This window comes from Miniopterus schreibersii (genome assembly GCF_964146895.1).
Source record: "Miniopterus schreibersii genome assembly, chromosome: 14".
NCBI classification, from domain to species: domain Eukaryota; kingdom Metazoa; phylum Chordata; class Mammalia; order Chiroptera; family Miniopteridae; genus Miniopterus; species Miniopterus schreibersii.
Window position 1 is genome coordinate 46,360,774 of NC_138114.1, and position 22,353 is coordinate 46,383,126.

General features: G+C 39.5%; 1 protein-coding gene across 8 annotated transcripts in view; it reads left to right on the forward strand.

Annotated features, from left to right (window-relative positions):
* VTI1A (vesicle transport through interaction with t-SNAREs 1A) overlaps positions 1–22,353 on the forward strand; it is a 278,815-nt gene that overhangs the window by 44,574 nt on the left and 211,888 nt on the right. For 4 of the 8 annotated variants that reach the window (XM_081158250.1, XM_081158247.1, XM_081158251.1 and 1 more), the window contains exons 4-5: positions 13,167–13,244; positions 19,511–19,531. In XM_081158250.1, the coding sequence (XP_081014376.1) occupies positions 13,167–13,244; positions 19,511–19,531 (99 nt within the window). The remainder of the gene's footprint in view (positions 1–13,166; positions 13,245–19,510; positions 19,532–22,353) is intronic. The other 4 variants (XM_081158253.1, XM_081158248.1, XM_081158254.1 and 1 more) reach the window with 1 other exon arrangement.

Sequence of the window (22,353 nt, forward strand, 5' to 3'; positions counted from 1 at the left end):
CCTTCTAGCCCTAAGCTTCTGTTATCGCATATTTATAGAGTGCCAAAATTGGCTGTGTTCTTTTCAGAAAATAGAATTACATTCAGTCCCTGTCCAGGGCTATCACAGTCAAAATCAGACAGATCAGCAATACCTTGGTCGCCAAATCAAGTCACAGTGTAGGGGGCACGTGTCTGACTGCGAGGGTGTGTCGTCTGCAGGAGCGTTAGGGAATGACCTGCGAGCGCCGTTAAGATCTCCCGCCAGCATCAGCGCCAAGCACCCCATGAGATTCGCATGAGGTTCGTCTCCGCATCTTTGTAAATAACAACAACGATTTATTATCTGTTAAGCAATCTAATTTACAATTATTGTCCTCAAAACATTAAATTCAGAATGAAATGAAAAAGGAACAGAGTGCACTGTATTGCCAAACTGTTGCCAGCGGTAGACAATCTGCTGTTATTTTGAATGGATGACTTTGAACTTCTCTAACCGTGTATTGTTTGGAGTCCATTGTAACAGCTGAACTACAAATGCTAATTATGTTGCTCATTTAAAACTGCAGATAGAATCCTGTATTTTTACTGAAAAAGTGGAAAACCGCATCCTATGTGGTAAAAATGAACAGTTTAAATTGTCTGAATTTGAAAGGAGTAATGTTCTCGTATTTTTGTTTAACATGAACTCATATTTATCTAATCAATGGTTTATTTGAACATTTAGCTAATCTCAGATATTAGCTAGTTGTAGATGATTAGTTTACCGGAACCTGTTCTTCCTCCCAATAATCTTTCCACACTTTTTAATTGTTTTCAACTTTTTATTTGGAGATAATTTCAAGGTTTCAGAAAAGCTTGAATAGTCCAAAGGACACACATATGCTCTGTACCCAGATCTGCCCATTAACATTGTGCATATGCTTTATCATTCACGTGTGCCTTCTCTGTTGGCCTTTTTCTCTGTACCTGTATGGGCATATATTTTTTTACGCCTTTTGAAAGTCAGTTGCATACATCTGCATCTGTTCATGTTTTTAAAGTAATGTGATTTTATAACTCTATTCAAAGTAAAAATAATTTTTCTCAGACAGCTCTATTATTTGCCCACATATAGAGGCAACTTGAAGCATTATATTTTGCCTTGCTTTTGTCCTGTTATCTATTTTAGCTACTATTCATGAGGCCCTTTTCATGCCTTGTTTCTGGAGTATATATATTTTTTTCAGGTTACCCTTTAATAAAGTCTCAGGTCTTTACATAAAGCACCTGTTGCAACAACACACAATATTATAGCTTCGCCATTTGACATGTTACAGAAATTTGTAAGGTGCTAAATTCTTGTTACATAATTTTAACCCAAGAAAACTCATTTTCAAAATGTAAGTGTTTGCACTTGAATCATCGAGCCAGTTAGATTTCTATTTAGTAAAGTTACAAGGGTTCAGCTGAAGTTTCTGACCTTTAAGTGTGTTTATTTTCTGTTTCAGTTTGATGTGGATCCTCCAGGCTGAACTTGCATGTTTGCATTTCCCCCCACAGCATTTTTCGATTCTGCAAGTCCAAGGCTGCATTTCATTTAAGGAGTAGCTACATAAGGTCCAGAATGAACTGCAGCTGATAGGAAAGGGAACAAAATTCAAGTCAAGCAAAAATAATAGAGGAGGAGACATTTATGACCGTATTTTTTTATTGATGTAATTGATCAACACCGGTCCTGTTTGTGATTAACACCAACTTTTGAACAGATCAACTGCGAATATTTTTTTCCAGATAGTCTGCGATATGGAAGAGATTAGGTTTAACTGTGGCGAGGTCAGTTCTCTAAAGTTTTCCATTGTTCCTTGGGAATGGGGCAGACACGGGGCCAGAACCAATGTAGACCCAGGTAGAGCAATCGTCTCCCCACTCATGCTGACTGTTCTGCGGGCGGGGTGCGCCCTGCCTTCCGGAAGGACGACAGGTCACGAAACAAACGCAAGATGCAGCGCAGTGTCCCCTTCACGTGGCCACTGAGTGTTGGCTTGGAATTTATTATACAGCCTCATTCCCTTCCAGTGATATGTACTTCCTGCCTGTTAGGGCGGGTTTTTTTCTTATATGTTTATTAGTATTAACCATACTACGTGCTTGCTTTCGGTTAGACCTCTCCCAGAAAAACTAGACAAAACTCGTTCCCAGAACGTTTTTCTTTCCGCAACACCGGCTCGCGGGATGCGCGACCTGGAGTAATTGTTGCTCATTTGAAATACAGCACTTTGTCCCTGTCAGTAGAGGGTAGGTTTGCTGTCCCTAAATTGCCAGGTTTTGTTTTTGTTGGCACGTCCCCCAGTACAAACTGAATGGCTGACAAAAATCTACTCGTATGACAGTTCAATCTAGATAAGTGCCCTCCGTTGCCTAATGGTGCAATTTGGGGCCCGGAGATAAAAGCCCCCCGAGTGCCAGGCTTGCAGCGAGCTCCTTCCTGCAGACACAGAAGCGATCCTTGGCCCTCAGGTCCGCCAGTCGGACGGACAGAGGACAAACAGGCGCCGGGTCGCGGTGGAAACGGTGGTCTCTTAGCTCCCACATAATAAAAAACGAATATCTAACGGAAGAGAAAACAATAAAGCCGCTGATATGAGAGACCCTGTATGTGAAATTAAAGAGCAATGCATTGGCTTATAAATTGGACAGAAGCCTGTTGCTTAGCATTTTCCCATTGTACGAATGCATCTGCTTTCTATTTTAATGTGCCTATTCTGAAATACGTTGTATCTTTAGACACTGATTCTTTTATAGCTTTGATATTTTGCTGGAGGTAGGCTTGAAGGGGTCTCCTTGAGGAGCTGAGAATTGGTACCTGTTGGCTTACCTCTGCCTAAAAACGTGTCAGTCTTTCCATGCAAGTATCTCTCAGGTATAATTCACGCATGAAAAGAGGGGTGAGATATGTGTAACAACAGTTATGAGGAAAGAATTGCGGCTAGTGCCTAAGAAAACAGACATTCTAGAAATATGGCTGAGCGCTCCAATTGTGGATATTCCGAAAAACAGGAGTCCAGTCCATAGGGCTTGTTGATCGACTGGATATGGGGAGTAAGAGAGAGAGTGGGGTAATTTCTCGGTTTTTGTCTGGGAAGACCATGTGCAGGGCAACATCAAATTAGGGACCGCAGAAGGAGCAGCAGTATATAGGGAAGGAAAGTGCCCCACTTGCGTTAAGTCTGCCGCGCCTTTAGGTGATGGAATTGGCTTTGTGTGTAGAACATGTAGAAAGCATGTCTTTGCCAGCCTCCGGGTGGTATCAGAACAGTGTGTTTCGACGGGATCATTCGGATGAGAGGTAGGGTGGCCAAGTAAGGATGAAGACCTGGGGCAGACAGAGAGACGTCGTGAGCGAGACTGAGGCGGCGAGACCAGAAGGGCCGGAGGGACCGCAAAGGAAGCCAGTGTGCTAACTGCTAAGGCGAAAGTGCTCAACAGCGTCACGTGAGAGGTCAGGTGACAAAAGGACTGAAAAGTAGCCCCTGGAGCCGAAGTTGGTACAGTTTAAGTAATAGAATAAATAAGTAGTATTGGATTATGAGCCAGGGTATAACATAAATATCCATGAGCCAGGACCGATGTCAGTAAATGATTGCATAATGATTAAGCAGACAGACCCCCATGCAGGAGGATGCCAAAAAATGCCTGTAGATACCCCTCCCCCAGGGATGTGGAGCCGCATTCCCCACTCCACAGTGCGGGTCATCACAGCGAGTGCAGCGTGGGAGGAGGGAAAGAGAAGCTTCACGGCGGCGGACACTGACAGACACGACTTCAGCCCGGAGATTAAGGCCAACGTCAACAGTGATTAAGTCCTGTTGCTGCCGTGTGCCTTTGAAATGATGTGATGAAACAGCGCTTTACCTCTGCGGCCATCCTCCCCAAACACATGTAACCCCAGTCTAGCCATAAGAAAAACTTCAGACAAATCCCCATTGAGGGACATTCTGCAAAACACCTGACCAGTACTCTTCAAAACCACCCAGGTCATCGAAGAAAAGTCTGAGATATTGTCACGGCCGAGAGCCCCCTAAGGAGGCAGGGCTCCCAGCTGCAGTGCAGAATCTCGGGTGGTGTGCTGGGACAGAACAAGAGCAGTGGGTATTAAGGAAATCTAGAAACAGTATGGGCTTCAGTTAATAATGACGTATAACAATGAACAATCGATTCATTAATTGTGACAAATGTACTGTATTAATATGAGATGTTAATACAGGGGAGACCGGGTGTGGGTTGTATGGGAACTCTGTAACTCTATAACTATTCTAAAATAAAAAAAGCTTATTTAAAAAGCGTGGCCAATGAGTTTGACAACTGGGAAGTCACTGGTGATCCTGGGGAGTTCTGTGGCGAGATAAGAAAGACTTCAGTTTGTTTTAAGTTGAGAAGCGGCCGGGATGTGAGTAAGTGGAGTTAGTGCTTGTAGAATATTCTCTCAAGAAGCTTGGCTTAGAAGGGAGGGGTAGAGAGAGGTTGGGCGTTCGTTGGGGAGAGTATTATAGGGTGAAGTAACTTTTTAAAATATATAAAGCTGGGGTACACTTAAAAATATTTATATTCTTAAAGAAAAAGTGACACATTGAAGATATAAGAGAAAGAACATTTAATTGATGAAGCAAAGCCCCTGAGTAGGCAGTAATTTATTCATAAATGAAGACATTTTTAGGAAGAGCATGTTGCTTATGAGTCAGGTATGAGTATTTATATTTACTTTATTATGTCTCATCATTTCGGGTCACCCTGCTATAGAAGTAATCTTCAGAATGTTTTCATAGAGAATTTGGGCTCAAACAATTTTGTTTTATTGCCTCGGCAGCACAGTTTTATTGGCCCTGTTCATAAAGCAGTAAAAGCATATTGTACGTCTCTGCGTGACGAGCATCATAACCTCACTCTAACACAGCACGTTCTCTAACAAAGAACCTGTCGCAACATGGGTCCAAAAGCAAGTACCAGGAAAATAAAAAGTGTTTGCCTATGAGATGGCTGGTTCCAGTCTAGAATTTTAGAGTAACCGCACAGGGAGTCACCAGATCCCAGGGGTAAGCAGGCAGTTTTTAACACATCTTAATAACCGGTGAGGCTCCTTTCCTGCCCGATGGGTAGATTATTGTTGCTTTATGGTGCAGCCTTTGAAGATCAATCTTGAAACCTATCTAGTTACACCCATAGGTGTGGTAGTGACTCACCCTCTGAGATCAGACAAAGAAAACACTCTTCCTTAAGCATTTGTCACCCTTGAACTTCCAAATTTATTGTCAATATTCTAGATGTTGCCAATAATGCATAAGTGAAGGTTTGGTTTTTGTTTGTTTATTTTGGAGCAGGGTGACAAGAAACAGAATCTACAGACTCATCAACCCATGTTCAGTTCACAGAGCTAGGTGATTAGTACAGCCAGCCTTGTCTTGGGAAATGAGTCACAAGACAACCCCAGCTGGTCCTGGTGGTGTGGGACAGTGACGAGGGCACTGGCTTTGAGAACTGGATTCTGTCCTCCCTCTGCCTGGTCTTCCCCAGCTGTGTGGCCCTGGGTGGATCGCCCATCTGGCTCAGAACTCCTCAGCTCTCAATGTGTAGGCTGGTCTAGGTGATGCCTCACGTCACTGTCAACTAAAAGATTGTCAGTTATGTGTTACTAAGTGTGTGATACGTACTATGTGTCAGTTAACAGACTCCTCGGGATCATTTGTTGTTGGATGTCTAGATCACTTGAAATTATGGCTCTTGACAGGTTTTTCGATGATCACTTTTCCTCCTGATACTAGGCAGATTACATAGGAAAACACGGATGCCACTTAATTGTACAAGTGTATATACTTCAGTTAGTAGTTTTTAAAAAAATACAGATGAACCGTTTGTTCCATAACATTCGTGTATCAGAGTGTCATTTTCCAGTGGGAGTGTGTATCATTTTTAAGCAAAACAGTGAACATTTTGACATTCTGATCATTTCAAATACAGTCTATGGAGTTATTTTATTCTCTGTTCAGAAAGTCTTTAAAGAATTAGATTTCCTCCACTGCCTACTTACCCTGTTCCAGATGTGGGCAACATCTGGGCGTTCTATCATGAGCCGATTTTCTGAATGAAGTAACCTAATTATTGATTGACAAGCGAACATGATTTAAGACACAGCCACGCCGTGTTCAATAGCAGCGTCAAAGTCGTAAATACGAGCATGTGCAAGCAAGTGGGGCAGGATACTCACTCACTCAAGTTGCATTTTGAAACACTCACGCTGAACTTAAATTTCAGGCTCAAGTTTAAAAGTGCTGGAGAAGGAAATGAAGTGCAGTTGCATGATTCCTGGGCTCTCTGTTTTCCAGATCATTAAATGATGTAACAGCAGTGTGGCTGGACCCCCTAGTATAAATAAGAGTCTCTTCTAGCATTGTGGTCACAGATAGAGTTATTATTCCATATGGGCTGCACATGGGCTCGTGCGAGCCTCTATGTATACGTATACATATATGTGTCCTCACCATACACATGTGTTCACATGTGACATGATAGCTAAATTTAAAAAAATACTTAAGAGCCCAGCCAGCATGGCACGGTGGCTGAGCATCAACCTGTGATCCGGGAGATCGCGGTTCGATTCCCGGTGGGGGGGCATACTCGAGCTCAGTCCCCAGCAGGGGGCGCGCGGGAGGCAGCCCATCAGTGACTCTCATCATTGATGTTTCTCTCTCTCCCCCCTCCTCTGTCTGAAATCAATAAAATATATATTAAAAAAGAAAGACAAAATGTGGTAAAGTTTACCTTTTTTTCCAGCCAAAAACATACATATCCTTTTCTAGCATGTAATATGTTTTTGCTTTTGTTTTGTTTTTTATTTATCTTTATTGTTGAAAGTATTACAGATGTCCCCTTTTTTCTAGCATGTAATATGTTTTTGAAAGTGCAAGCAAAAATAGTAAATGAGGGTGATTATAATACAGAGATATTAGTATTTAAAAATCCACCCCACCCCCCCACCCCCCGCCAAATGTAAGTATCCCTTCCCGGCATTACCGACCCAGGAACAGTGGGTTACTTCAGTGTTCTCAGGCTAACCTGCCTTTCCAACTATTGGTAGCCAGGCGGCCAGGCACATTAGTGTTTTCTCTCTGGTGGCTTGCATATGGTCCATTGGCCCTGAGTTTACGATAGATAGAAAGTATGTTTTCCTTTGTTAACACTACGGTATTGGTGACATGTGGCATGTGCACTTTCCAGTGAATGAGCTTGACCTTTAACTGGAAAGAGTCCCTTGAGCAAGAGCAAGGCATGTTGAGTGAAATGATTACTTAGAAGAAACAGATTGGAACTGAATTCCTCTGATATCATTAAAGAAAGGCAGTAAAGTTTTTACCATTAAAAATCATCCAAAAATTATAACAGCAGCAATAGGAAATTGGGCAAAACAGTGTGGTGGAATTACTGGGTTAAATAATATGAACTTTTAAAACCTACTTTTGGCGTGTATTGGCAGATCATTTTCCAGGAAGGATGCACTAATTTGTATGAACTCCCCACCCTGTATGTGTATTGGTTTTATTGGATCTTTTCCAATGTTATCAACGAATATTTAGTTGAACAGCCTTTGTAGGGTTATCACATCCAAGGTATTACGGATAGATTTCCACTTGTTTATAATATTTAAATCCTCACAACAGCCCTGGGAAATAAATATTATCAACACTCTTTTAGAGATTGAGGAAACTGATATCCAGAAAACACAATTTGACCAAGATCACATGTTATCTCTGTTCTCTGCACTCAGTGCCTGGGCTTCTTCACCCTAACAGCTTTCCAGGGATCAGACATTTGCCTAATAGTTTACTTTGCCTTTACCTAAATCATGTAGTATGGCATGTTTTAATCTTAAATCGCTTGTTGCTAGAAATTAATATAGCACAGAGAACACTGTGATAAACAAAATCTCACAAATTCCTTTTTATTTTCTTCTCCAAACTTTAAATTCCCTGTCCTGGACTGATGAGCGTTTTTAAGTCCTGGGTCAGTGGGAGAGTGGGTGAAAAGCTGAACTTGGCTGTGGCGTAATAGAAGTGCGGTTAAAAATGGAATGCTTTGTGCCAAAGATAGATGCATTTTAGAAAATGCCATCTGGGCATTACAGAAGTATGATATTATTTAATTAGAACCAGATAAAATTAGGTAAGAAATGAATGCCGGCAATTATATGACTAGCTAATAAATATAATTTCATGGTATTCTGTAGATATCCCAAAGTGTTAATTATAACAGGAGCAGTTAAATTCTTTAGAGCAGTTAAATTCTTTGGCTATGAAAGCATAGCAGTTTTTAATAGGTGTATCACCTGGTAACCTTGAGCATTATTAAATATATGGAGACTGAAAGACATGGTAGAAGCAATGGAAAAGTCTGGCCAGACTGGGTAATTTGTTTTAGACCTAAGGAGAAATCTATTAACCATTTCTTCTATAGACCAATTTGATTAAGAAGTAGGACAAGCTGTTCTTTCATTACTTACCAAAACCATACTGCACTTTATATCAATTATTTGGCTGTCTGCAGCACACAGATTAGAATAAAGGCCTTTCTTAGTGTTTGTGCATGTTGTGGATTGCTGATTAGTAATTAAAGTGCTGAATGAAGGAAATTAGGCTAAAACTGAATGGGAACGAGAAAGTCTTAATTCCGCGATACAGATGTGAGAAACAGATTGCCTGGAGCAGCCCATCCGACACAGTGACATTGTACATAACCATGGAGTGTTCGCCTCCCATGGAAAACTCGGGCCCAATGCCTTGGAGATGGTTTCCGCTCCCATGCCTTGTGATGTAGCTGTATGGGTATTAATTTAGTGAAATATCCTGTCTGCCAGGTGTGGGAACTAGCTGATTTTATTGTAATACCAGATCATTACTTAATTCATATGCAACAGAGTGCAGCACATGGAAAGCATTATAAATCTATTTACAATGTGGCTGGTCTGATGATAACATTGTATTAAATTCCCAGGTGAGGCAATTTAAGCAATTGCTTTGCCATGTGCACTCCTTGGAAATTAAATTCTCATATATGCTTTAGTAATAAACCAGCTTCATTGTTATGCTCATGCTAGTGGTGGGCCGTAGAATCCTCATTCTGGCTATGTATACCCCGTTTCCCATGTAGAATCACACAGGAGGCGGTATCCCAGATCACAGCTCTTCATTAGTTTAAGCTAAGTTAATTTTCATTTTGTTTCTAGTTTAGCAGTGCCTGTCCCGGAATACGTGCGGTTCAGTTGGGAAATGTTTAAGGCTTGGGTCAAGTCGATAGATTGTTTTAAGCCAACTTGCCAGATAGAACTGAGCAAGGATATCTGTTTAAACTTGGCTTTAAGGAAATCAGCCACTCAGTATGCAAAAGTTCTGTTCATATACCAAGTGAAAATTGCTTGGAATCTGAAATTCTCACTTTTATAACCAAAGGTCTCACTTCAGTCATCAGTTTAAAATAGCCATTGAGTAACTTAGTGCATCTAACTTCTTAGGGATGACACTCAGTTGTTAATTTGTCATTTTTTTTTTATAGTTCATCTATGGTCTGTAGATTTTTCTGTCCAATTGTGTCTAGTTCACCTAAGTACAAGTTAGAAGGAATAAGCTTTACACAAACACAACTAAAAGTGAGGAATGCTTTTAACATTGTGTGAATGTGTGTGGCAAATATTGTCACTTGAAGCTTTTCCACCCTTATGGTACAGACCCCAAATTGCAATAGATTACAAACTGCACAGAGCTTCTGTCTTCTCCAGAAGCCACATATAAAGCGCCAGTAGACAGTAGTAACTGACAACTAAGACTAAAAATGTTGACAATTTCTTGATTTGCCTGGTTAGCTTATGTATAGAAGTCATTAACTATTTATAAAATGCATTATGAATTGGGTTCCTTCAAACTGTAGCTGAGCGTGTGACATTTCCAGCTCAAATTCTCATGCTTGCATTTGGCTAAAGTACAGATTTTATATAGTTGACAATAAAGTAAAATTATTTTAGGTAGTTTATCAAGATACAGGAGATGTTGCAGTTTCATTAACTTTGAATCTTCCCAATTACGTAGTAGTTAGTAAGGTAGGGTGAGGTTTTTAAGAGTTCCACAAAGGGTGAAAAAAATTATTGATTTTTGGAGGAAAATTATCCATAAAATAAGCAGTTTGTTACTGAAAGGAATGTACTTTTTTTTTTTTGGTATTTAATTAGTTTAATGATGATCCTGCAGGCCAAATTATAGTTGATTGCAATCCTCTTACTTACCATTTCAAACCATAAAAAATTAGGAGAAAATACCAATGCCTGGCATTTAAGTATAGTTCAGAATACAACAAAGTCTTGATTTTTAAAACATTTTGTAAAATGGTACACAAGTGTAAAGAGTTCCATTTCCAGCATTGGTTGTATCATTTTCATGAGGAGCTATTTCTGATACTCGAAACGAGTTATCTTTTCATTTAGCAGAAGTCAGTCCTATCTGGGAACATTCTGTAAACTCAGCATATCATTTGCTTAATTGCATCCAGAAAGCCATCCAAATGACCGTTTTTTGCCATCCCAATGGTAGAGAATGACATTTATCGGGACCACCCTTCAGCTGTGGATAAACCCCTCCACCTTCCTCTGTTGCTGAGCGTGTACACTCTTAATTGCTGGTTTCCAAAAGCGATGGATTCTAACCCAAACAGGATGAGATATTTAGGGATACGCGCTTGTAAGGTTCTTCTTTTGAAGTATAGTATATGAAGATAGGAATAAAATGTAATTGAACAATCTATGCCGATTTGTTGGTGTTTTGGTGAAAAAAGGGAAAAACAAAAACAATCGCCATATGATATTCTTGCATACTGAGGAACGTTTTAGTCTCCCATAGTGATGAAATGAATAATTAAAAAGGCAGCTCTGATACCACAGCCTGTTTAAAGGTTCTCATTTCCTTTAATGCTGTAAAATGCTTTGGCTTAGGTAGTTTGAAACTACTGTGGTGGGGATCTCCATATGGGCAAAAGAGAAAGGTTCAGCGTGATCTAAATATTGTAGTAAGGCCATGAAGTATACTGTCCTTGTAACTTACATTTTTTCAGTACAATTCTGTATGAAGTTAATAGAAACAGCTAGTTAATAGCAGCTTCAGTAAATACAGTGAGAGGAGCAGGTTTTGTTAATATGCTCTTTGTGGTAGTAAGAAGTCTGGCATGTTCACAAGGGAATGAATTGGGTCCCTCCTGTATTGTTGAGATGTCTGATATAGATGCCATTACTGACCTCAGGCTAATGATGTAACTTTCCTACTCGGTCCTCTCTGCAGCACTGTTGGTTTTAGTTATCTACCTACAGACTTATTGTATTTGCCAAGGTATAAGACAGACATTTGTAGCAGGGAAGGCAAGCTTGGGGTAGAGACTCAGGGCAGGGATGGGATGCCATCATCCACTTTATACTGAAACATTTTGCATTTTCTTTGTATGTTTTTCCTGGGTGTATTCCAGAGGGTAATAAAATGATGAGGAAATTTTGTGTGCTGGAATGAGCACTGAGCTATGAGTCAGGACCCCAGGGTTCTAGTCTCAGTTTAACCAAAGCTACCTTTAGAACTCCATGAGGCTGGCTTTTTGCTTTTTTCCCCTAAAAAATAAAGGAGTGTCTAGATTTGTTTATTTTTATTTATACTCCATTCAGCCCTTTTCAGTTGGGTTCTGCCAGAGAGTTAAGCTCTAATGCCCTAAAGCTTCTGATCTATGTAATAAATTAAATTCTCTCTTATGTATCATTCTTGAGAGAATTCAGAAAAATAGTTACTGAAATAATTTTTGTGTTTTGTGGCTCAGATAACCACAGTTGAGAAAGGCAGCAACTTTAAAATGATTTAAAATCTACTGTTTTTGTCTTGTCAAAAGTCCTTTTAAATTCTAATATAATACAAGTTTATGTTTAAGATATTAAGATATTAAGCAGTGTTCTCATTCGCTAGTTTAGAAGTCTAATTAAAAATCTTGTTGACTTCTGTTCCTGGATAAGGGATAGTCCTTTTAAACTGCAATCATTTTTCAGATCACAGTTGGACAGGTAGGAAATTTTAACTTCTCAACTGTAGACCCCAAGTGAGAAAAAGATCACCGTTTTCCAAAGGCCATTTTAAAATCAACTGTTCTTGCTCAGTTAGCTCAGAAGCAGAAAAGCCAACAAAATAGCCCATAAATCTGCATCTGGGTTGAAGCAGTGATGCCGAAGTAGCATCCAAGGACTGCACTCGAGCTTCACAACTACTCTTCTGAGCCTTTCAGCTTTCCCAAGTGTGTGTAATTTAGATAATTCATGAATCGCTTGCAGACATGTCCCTCTGACTTTACAGGTAAAGGTAGACTTCTTGTAAAACAGAATTTCAGTGTGCCTTGACTCAGAGCCCACTTGTCTCTTATTTACTGGGATTGTGAGAAGTTGACTCATAGCCTACTTGCTTTTATTTACAAGGATTGGGAAATTTAATTTGTTTTACCAGACACACACACACACACACACACACACACTCCCATACTTTTCCCTAGGCCATTATTTATAGAGGACTTAGAGACATTTAAATTATTGTTTGGAAATGGGCTGGGCTTTTAAATTTCATCTCTTTTCGGTTAGTAACATCACAATAATGAAATGTAGATGTGCAATTTTCCAAGCATTCCAGTGTATATATGCAGATATAATATTATCCTAGAATTAGAGATTTTAAAAGACCTATATTGTAAAATCCGTTTCCTGTCATAATATTAAAGGACCTCATATACCTTGTTTTAATTGCAACCTGGTGAGTTTTGCAGGTATACAGCTATTTAGCTGTATTTCCTTCAGCTTAGTGTTCTTACTTGAATGACTGTGAATGGAATAATATACCAGGTCCGATCCATTTTGATTATTAACGGAGTACTTACACAGTGCAGTTTTCTTTCACTGTTGGCATCTGAAAACCTTCTAATCTACATTACACTTCTCAAGTTCAAGAACTTTACACAACTTTGGTTTGCAGATTTTAGCAAATAGGTTTCCATTAGGGGGCTCTCGAGGTTTGAGATGATCAGCCTTGATACCAACAAGGATTCGAAGCCGTTACTTTCTAACGTTCCTCTCGCTCTCTCCCTTTTTGTTTTGTTTTCTAGAAAAGGTCACGGATCGCCTACAGTGACGAAGTACGCAATGAGCTCCTGGGGGACGACGGGAACTCCTCGGAGAACCAGGTAGCATGCTAATCAGGCAGGCCCGGTGGGTGGCTGCGGGGCGAGGCAGGTCGCCGCACACTGGGCTCTCAAGCTGCTCCTTAACAGCATTAGCAGCAACTCATGTGGAAGTGATACTGTTTAATGCAAAGCTGGAGTCTTAATCAACTTCAAAATGTTTCTTGGAGATCTTACATTTAACCCTTTACCTTGGGATCACTGTCTGCTATCTTTTAAAAAAATCTTTTCTTCTCGTTTCTTTATTATTTGGTACTTAAGGAGTAACTTGAAACACACTGTTTGCAGACAAAGCCAAGGTCTTCACCTCAAACACATGTAAAAGGAGTAAAAAAGTACACAATGCAGCTTTGATAATAATGCAGTATAATGCAATCAACGCTTGCAGCAAAACAAATGAAACTGAGCCTTCAAAATTCAACTGGGCATCTCAGTCGCCTATTGTGAATGCCTTAAAAATACATTCAATAAAATGCAGATGGTAAGTACCAGTGTGAAACTTGGATCCTCAGATAGAGGCACTGCTTCTGTCAAATAATAAAAATAATAATAATGACAGGAAAAGTCGTTGTGCAGTTTTAGATCTGCATAAGCAAAAAAATAAGGTACAATTTCGTCTTAAAAGGGCCTATAACTTGGCTGTCGATTCTCATTGGGTCACCTAGTAGTGTCATGAGTCCAATTAATGTCCCACTTCTTTTCTTTGAATTAATACTGCAGATTTCGTTAATTCATAAAGATAATATATGATTTTTAAAAAAGTATTTCAGGAACCTCAGTGCAGAGATAATTTTTAAAATGTCTCAAACAACCTAGTGACTGATCCTCTTTGACACTTTTAAAGAAAATAAATGATAGGGAACTTCAGAAGCAAGACCTGAGCATGTTTATTAATGCTACTTTGACCAATATTATAAAGATCTCTACTCTGCCTAAATAAAAATGAACATAAATCATTCATTGAGTAAACCAAAATTTTAATAATGTAAAACGTAAATAATATATTGATACACATTATAAAAATTGCATAACTGTATTTACCATTTCAAATAAATTTTATTATAGATCTATCTATGCTGAAACTATATTACTATTTACTATAATGTTACTATTATAAATAGGAGTGTTGCTTGTATGAATAAGACCCCCACCCATCCACCCCGCAAAAAAGGGAGAGGAGTCACTGAGCTGATTATGTTTGTTTTTGGAAAGATCTCACCCCCTCTACTATTTGGATGTTATCAGCTTGAGTTCAGACATGTAAACACTTTAAGATTTGACTTGGGATTTCAGCTCTCCTGATTGAAATGTGAGAATAGCTAAGGGGGAAAAAATATATATGGAGCACATCAAACAGAAAAGGGTGATGTGATAAAGGGGTTTTACTCGTAATAGGTTAAATGATGTAGGGATGAGAGAGAAAAAAAATATTTTCTTCCTGTTTTAAGTGAGATTTAGGTTGCTCACACCTCTTGAATGAGTGACTCATAATTTTATTTCCTATCTTTACTGCAGAGAAAGCATTATCTTTTTTTACAAAAAAGTGAATGCGTAGTTCTCATGTCAGTTCTTTAAAAAGCCACAGATCTTTCCCTCATTTGAAACTGCTGCCTAATAGAGAGGAAACGGAGAGGAAGGGGGGATTCCTGTCTAACTCAGGCTCCTTTATTGTAATGGATGTTGTAGTACTATGACAGGGATCCCTCTTTTTTTTTTTAAAGCATGTTCACTTCTCTTAATGGACATCTTATGTGCCTAAAACATTTGTCTTACGTGCATATAGGTATGATTTTTTTGTGCCTAAAGAAAAATATTCCACAAAAATAGATTGAGTTCCTATTTTCTGAATTTTGCAAATTATATTCCTGTCACTTTAAAATGATTACACAGAGATTTCCCATGGACTTGTATAAATCAAACTTACACATTCTCAAAGTGCTTGGAGAACCTGAAGTTTAGTCATAAGGAGCTGTCACTTCCATAAATAGACTACGATAAATGATAGTCATGGCTATGTAACTGTTAGATTATTACTTATATGAACTTTTCCATCTAAAATTCTAATGAGGTTTGAAAGTTCAAAGAAACCATACTTAAATTTTTGGATATTTACTCCCCAGGTGTAGAAACATTTCCATATTATAATAAAGAAATTAAATTTTGTTTTTAGGCTCTTTATCATTAATGTGGGTATTACAGTCCCTCAGACTAAAACATCCTTTACAGGAATGGTCACTTGAGAATAACTCTTCTGCATCACTGTTCATTCAGGCTGTGGAACTAAACAGAAGCCCTTTCTTAAGGGAAGCAAGGATTTTAACTTGGCTCTTCCGATTAGTTTCTGTAGCTAAGTGGGGGAGAAGATAGTTTTTTTCTGGGTAGGCTTACCTGTAATTTATATAAGAAAATATTGCCTGCCCACAAATAGGTTTATTTCCAAGTTAATTTTTGATACATTGATTTTCAGAACTTACTGGCTTATCATAAACTTTTAACATACAGAGAAAACACGGAAATAAACAAAATGGGACAAAAATAGCAATATTAGTTTCATTGAAATTGGATATATCTCAATTATTTTAAATTGTAGATCAGAAAACAAAAATAATAAAGAATTGATAGCAAGCGTTACAAATTGGTAAAATAAACTAAGTACTGAAGATTTAGTTATTTTTGACGCATTACACATGTCCTCCCTGTTGTGTGGCTTTTTTGTGGTGATTTAGACAAATGTGAGCGCCATAGCTCCTATTTCTTACTCTGGCCATTTATAATGCTTTTTTAAAGACATCTAAAACCTGGCTGTTTAAACACATAATTATAATCTTCCAATTAACTATAGAGGATATTAATTTACTTATACAGATAAACATTTCCACCATGATTAGAAATGTCCCTTGTATAGTACACAATTTCATTCAATTCCACATCAATTGCTTTGTATAAATTTATTTCTGATTCATATCCATTTCATACAACCAAATATAGTTCATCCCTGATTTACAAAGATGGGACAAAATTCCCTACTTTGCACATTTGAGTGCTATTGTTGGGTCATCAGCTTTCCAAGGACTGCTGTCTTAGGCATAATCATTCTATTCTTTTAAAATATCGTATTTCCCACATAGCAACATTTTAGATTTTGAGAGAATTGAGTTTTTTTAAATATAGTGATGTATTTAGAGTGAAAACCTTAACAGTTGTTAACTTCATTTAGTTTCACGAAAACCATTCTCAGAAAAGGGGGGGGGGACATCTTGTAGAATGAAATCCCCTTCATAGTAAAGAATCACAGTGAGGCAAATAAAAGGTTCCAAGCAATATTTTGGACCCTAGTAGTCGCTGAGTTTTCATGTGCAAAATTATATTGATCCGTGAACAAGCCTGAATAAATGAAACGAGTAAATCCTAAACAGAAGGTTCAAAGAAAGATATGGAAAGAGCGGGATATTTGCAAACGTGCCGGAAGTTTGGAGCTAAAGCAGTATTTAGCAGGTAGGATTGCTTAATTTTTTTAATACGAGGTTCTCGTAAACTCCGATTTGAGCTTGCTGTGCATAAAGTGTGTCAAACTCCAGCCCCGGAGCAGGGGGTGAAGTCGGTCAATTTAATTCCCCAAGATCTGAAGGAGGTCGGTATCGTTTCATACAGCCCCGGCAGAGCAGATCATTACCGGGCACAAATCTGTTCGTTACGTGCTGAGGGTTTATGGCCAAATAAATAGACTGTCATCCTAAGTTCAGAAAATTGTGTGTTCGACCCACGATAATGTGTAAAGGGCGTTTAATAGAGTTCAGCATTTATTCGTTATCTGTATGCGGACAGAGACGCCAGTCGCGTTATCAGGTTTTTAAAAAAAAGAAAAAAAAAAAAGTGGGGGCGCTGCGGGGTCACGTGGCGCGCCGCCCCCGCACACGCTCGGCGCGGCTCGGCTCCCGCGGCGGAAGGCAGGGCCGCGGGAGATCCGCGGGCGCGGCCCAGCGCAACCAGCCCGCAGGGGCGCAGAGCACCGCCTGCAGCAAACGCCGCACTGGGGGGCGACGGACAAACCACCGCAGCCCTTTGTCGGGAGGAGACGGCGGTTTCCGTAAGCCAAGGTGGCGGAGCCGGGAGCCCGGCAAAGAAGGAATCGCGGCTCTCGGCCCAGGCCCAGCATTGTCCGGGTTCAGATAGAGACCGTCTTTTGTTTACTTGAATGAAAACTCTCAGCTCTTAAAAAACACACAGAAACAACACCCAGATAGAGATTAACACCCTCCCGCCCTCACCTAGCTTAGCTACAAATCCTGCGTGGAGCCCGCGAGCAGCCATGCGGCACAAACGAGATAGAGGGGTTTTGTTCGGGACCTATTGAAACAACAAATGGGGAGCGTTTTAAACGCTCATTGAGTATGGCAGGGTGGCATGCCCCAAATGGTCGCCGGTGCCGAGGAGCAGTTTTAAACTTTGGCCCCTTAAGTATCATCGTCAAGTGATGAAGGGCGCCCCCAGAAAGCGAAGATAGCTGCGCGGTCGATGGCCGGACCGTCGCTCTCTGGGAACTCCTGGCGGCCTGCTTCTCCCAGGACGGTCGGGTCGCAGAGAGAAGGGTGCGGGGATATGATAGGCCAGGTATTTCAGCTGAGAATTTTGCCCCTTCTGGGCAAGAACAGCGACTTTCCACATAACAGCGGCGAGGGCCTTTGCGCACACCCACCGCATGGGCGCTGAGATGACGAGCGTGGGGAATTAATTAAAATAATGACAGCGTCTTGTATATTTTGAAAAGGCGGTGTTAAAAGTTTCATTTTCACTAAATGCACTGAGAGACATCATGTAATAAATTCTGTACCCATTTTATGAGATTCGCAGCAGTTTTGAAATTCATTCTTTTGTACGCAAAATACTTTTCCTGTAACAGATGAAATAACAGAATAAGCTGGAATGCACGCTGCCTTCTTTGAACTGGAGACAAAAACAGCATTAAGCATTGAGAAATCCGGGCTATAGTAAACATGATACTTCTAGAGAGACTCATAGTGAGCAATTCATAGCACGTTTCTCCCAAAGCAATAGTTTAATGTATTGGCCTGCATATGTCAAGTGCTATAACAGATGTTACAGATATTTGGATGCTTAAAAATTATCAGTTGTGGGCCTGAATTGCTGAGGATGCACATTTCAGGCTTAGAATGTGGTTTACAGTCTCTTCCAACAGAGGTTTCAGTTTCTGTTCGTTGCAGAAGCTATGACATTCATCTCAACGATACGGTGATATCTGTGTTGTATAATACTGTCCAACATACACCCCCCCACACAAAGGATGGGTCATGCACACGGCCTATCCATTTTCTGGTTTCTAAAGAGTTAAGCAACTTGTTTCATCTATTATATTTAAGGCAAATAGAAAAATGTTCTATAAAGGAGAATTAAAATGGTATAGGACAATTTCCTAGCAAATAAAGAGTGGCTGGGGGTCTAACGTTAGTGAAAACAGGCTGCAGTACAAATGAAGTAAGAGAGCCCATTGCTTTGAAATGGCCCAGTTTACAAAATGAAGAAAACTGAAAAATAAACACCAGAAATCACCGTGTGATTGCAGTAGCCTCTTAAACAAAACAAACACCTAGAAATTAACTCTAATATACACAGTACTTTTAAGGATAGTGAAATATTTTCTGATACCATGTCCTAAATATTATCTATTCTGGTATGCTTTATTCTCAATTAAAATAATACTGTCTCCTAATGCAATCTTTTTTATAGGGTGGGTACAAATATGACATTAACTAACGTGATAGTTTATTTTAAATACTTATTGGGACAAAAGCATGAACTATTAATCATTTTCATTTGTAGGTAAAATCTGAAATCAGTTGTCAAGATTCAAAATCGAGAAACATCCTGAAAACTTGTCTATACAAAACCTTTTCAGTGGTACATTCTTAGAAGAGAGGAACAGTAAACTTGTTTTCTTGCTTTATAATATAGACTCCTATGAAGTCGTTCCCCTTTATTTCATGATGGTGTCTTAGATGTACTTTAAAAGAGAATTTCACACTATTCTCTTTGTTGAATGTGACAGTGTGAGAAAGTGATCTTTATTCGTTCAAAAAACTCTGCATGTAGTCTATGTTTAGGTTCTTTTAATGTGTTTGTCTGTGATTTTTAAATGCTAAACATGTAAACAGATAAATTGTCAATGTTAATTCTGTATCCTGTCACACAACTGATCTTTCTTTCCTGCCATTTCTTTCCTTTTTATCTTTTTTTGTGCATTCATGTTGCAGTTGATAAAATTACGTGAAGAGGTGAGTACTTCCTAGCTTGTTTTTTTTGGTTTTTTTATAATTCTGCTTTTCCCTATAAAATTGAGTTTCTAAATCTGAAGTAGGATCTTTGGCTTCATTTTCCCAGGAAAATCTGCACACGATAAAAGTATTGATTATATTGCTAGAAATATTCTCTGCTGATTATGTTTCAAAAACAAATCTATCCAAATCATGCCTGTCACAGTGATCATTGTTTGTTAGCATCAGGGGGGAAATTCATATTTTAAAAGCCCCAAATAGAGGAAAAACAAAGGAATATCTTAAAGCTATACTCCGGTACAGTTTTAATGTAGATTAACTTCAGACTTGTTTTACTTGTTTTGGCCTCACAAAGAAGTCCATATGATTAATTTTTTCCTGACAGTCTGATTTACTGTACTGAAAACTGTTTTTAAATAAATTTCTTTCCCTCACCCAACATTCAACCTAAGGTACCATGAATCTGTTATCCTTTTGGGGAAACGCATATATGTTATAAACGCCCTGCTAGTCTGTGTACACAGATACCTAAGAATAGCCAAAGCTCTCGTCATTGTTAAGCACTTTCCTTTCTGTAGGAAATAGCACCCAAGTGAGTTCTCACTTTTCTGAGTTTGCTAGCCTGTTTCACAGTGCAGCCTCGGACTTTTTTGTGGCCCAGCAAATATTAATACAGTGTTTATAATTTTATCCCCATGTCAATGGGGAATGCTGAATGATTCTGGGTGTTTTTTTAATTAAGCCAAACTCATCAAATATGCTTTGGTGCTCTTTTCAGAGATGAGTAGTCTTTATTCTTTGTGAGGTTGAGTTTTGTTACTTTTATATTAGGGAATAAAATAATGGCCCTTATTGCAATCTAAAAATTGTCCAATTGCTTATAATCATCAGAAAGCTGTGAATTATTTCTGAGGCGTCATTGACCGCAGTGATTGAGATTTTCCCAGTTCTTTTTATTGGTGTACATCATTCTCTAGGTGATGCGAATGCCAGTTTAGAAGCTTATGGATAGTGGTTTTCAACAATGCTTGCAATTGAAGACACAGGAGTGATGCCTTCTCTTAGTAAAAGTAATGATATATAAAATGAAGGGTGAAAATACACAAACTGCACCCTCTAACCTTTTTGTGTGTGTTTTTTTACCTTCTCTGCATGGAAGCAGATGTACCCACTAAATGAATATAATCAATTGCAGTTCTGACATATAAGATTATTCCTGAGTGGGGTGAGACATCCAGGTTATTTTTTTTTTTTTTGCAAGACAGAATATCTGCTGTTTATATTTGCATATGTTCATGCTTAGGTGGAGAATCTGAATACTCAAATGTTATTGGAACTAACAATAGACTTGAAACCTCTGTATGAAGAAATTCGCTACATGAAGCTCTGGCCCCTGAACTTAGCAATGAATATAATTAATAAAAGTTTTTGCCTTATCACAGTTGGCATTTTTGACAGAAGACTCGTTGTTGTTATTGTTAAGCTGAATTGTGTGAGTTTAGCAATCTTAATTCTAAAAGCTGCAAACATCGCGTCTGCATTTCTTTTAAAAAATTGTGGTGCCTGTAACAAGAGTTTCATCAGTTGTTGCTGAAATGTGTGTTTCCAAAACTGTAACCTGTAATGGAATTGTACTTGGAAGAATTCTCTCTCTCAACTAATGGAATAATATACTCTGAAATGGTCGTTTAACAATCTTTAAATGGATGTAGCATTGATATTTATAGACTGGATCAGGGTGATGACAGTGCACTGGTATATGGTTTGCTCAGAAGGGATTGTTTCCCAGCCAGGATCCTGACAGGAATCCAGCTGCGTGTCCCCACGTTTCCTTCTTGCGCCTGTCCTAAGGAAGCAGGCACTCATCTCCTCGGAAGTAGGGTGTTTTGCTGTGTTTGGAAACAAAGTATGCCCCGTCCCTCCCTGGCGCTGAGGCTCCTCTCGGGCTCACTTCTGGAAGCAGGGCGCGCTCGGAGGCAGGCGGGCGCGGGGCAGCTGAGCTGCCAGGGCCGTGCCTGCGCTCTTGTCGCCCGGTGTCAGTCCTGCGTCCCCAGCTCCGCACGCTGCACAGCTCCGCACACGAGCCGGGCTCTGTCTGAAGCTCCTGCGCCCTGCGCAGCTTTACTTACCTGCTTTGAAAAGGGCTGAGAAGAGGGTGAGAGGACGAGTTTGGGATGGAATGTGGGGGCAAGTTGAAAGCCTCAGCTGCGTCTGTAGTGTATGTCCTTTCATTTCCAGGACCCGGGCAAAGCACAGCTCCCGGAACAATGTAAATAGCACAGCTGCTCCAGGAACTTGTGCTGAGCTTGACTTAGGGGAGGGGACCCAGAATACAAAGTGAGGTCCTGCGGGAGCACGCTCACTCCCATAAAACCGAGCTGTCCCGTGAAACCGAAGGGGAGTTATTTCTGTTATTTGGGAATATTCTTTTAAAAACACACACACACAAGTTCTTTTAGAAGCGTACCCCCATCATAGACAGCCATACACGGAATAATCTGGTTTGGTTCCCTTTCGCAGAATCCCCGAAATCAGTCCATATTTAAATGCTTTGTCTCCTACATTATATATAATCATCTAATTAGACTGTCAATTTCCAGTATTGATCTTGGACTTTTTAAAAACCTACAGTAGCTAAATGTTTTCTTTTAATTTAGGGATTTCATCCAATATGAAAATGAACTAAAAACCTTTGTTTTGTTCCTCTGGATTAAAGTCCAGATTACTCTTGATTTCACAAATCTGATCTCTTTAGAGAATCGCTGGTTTGAAATGAGGTCCTTTGTTAAGGCAGAAAACAGTATTCAGAGAAGGGAAGAGTA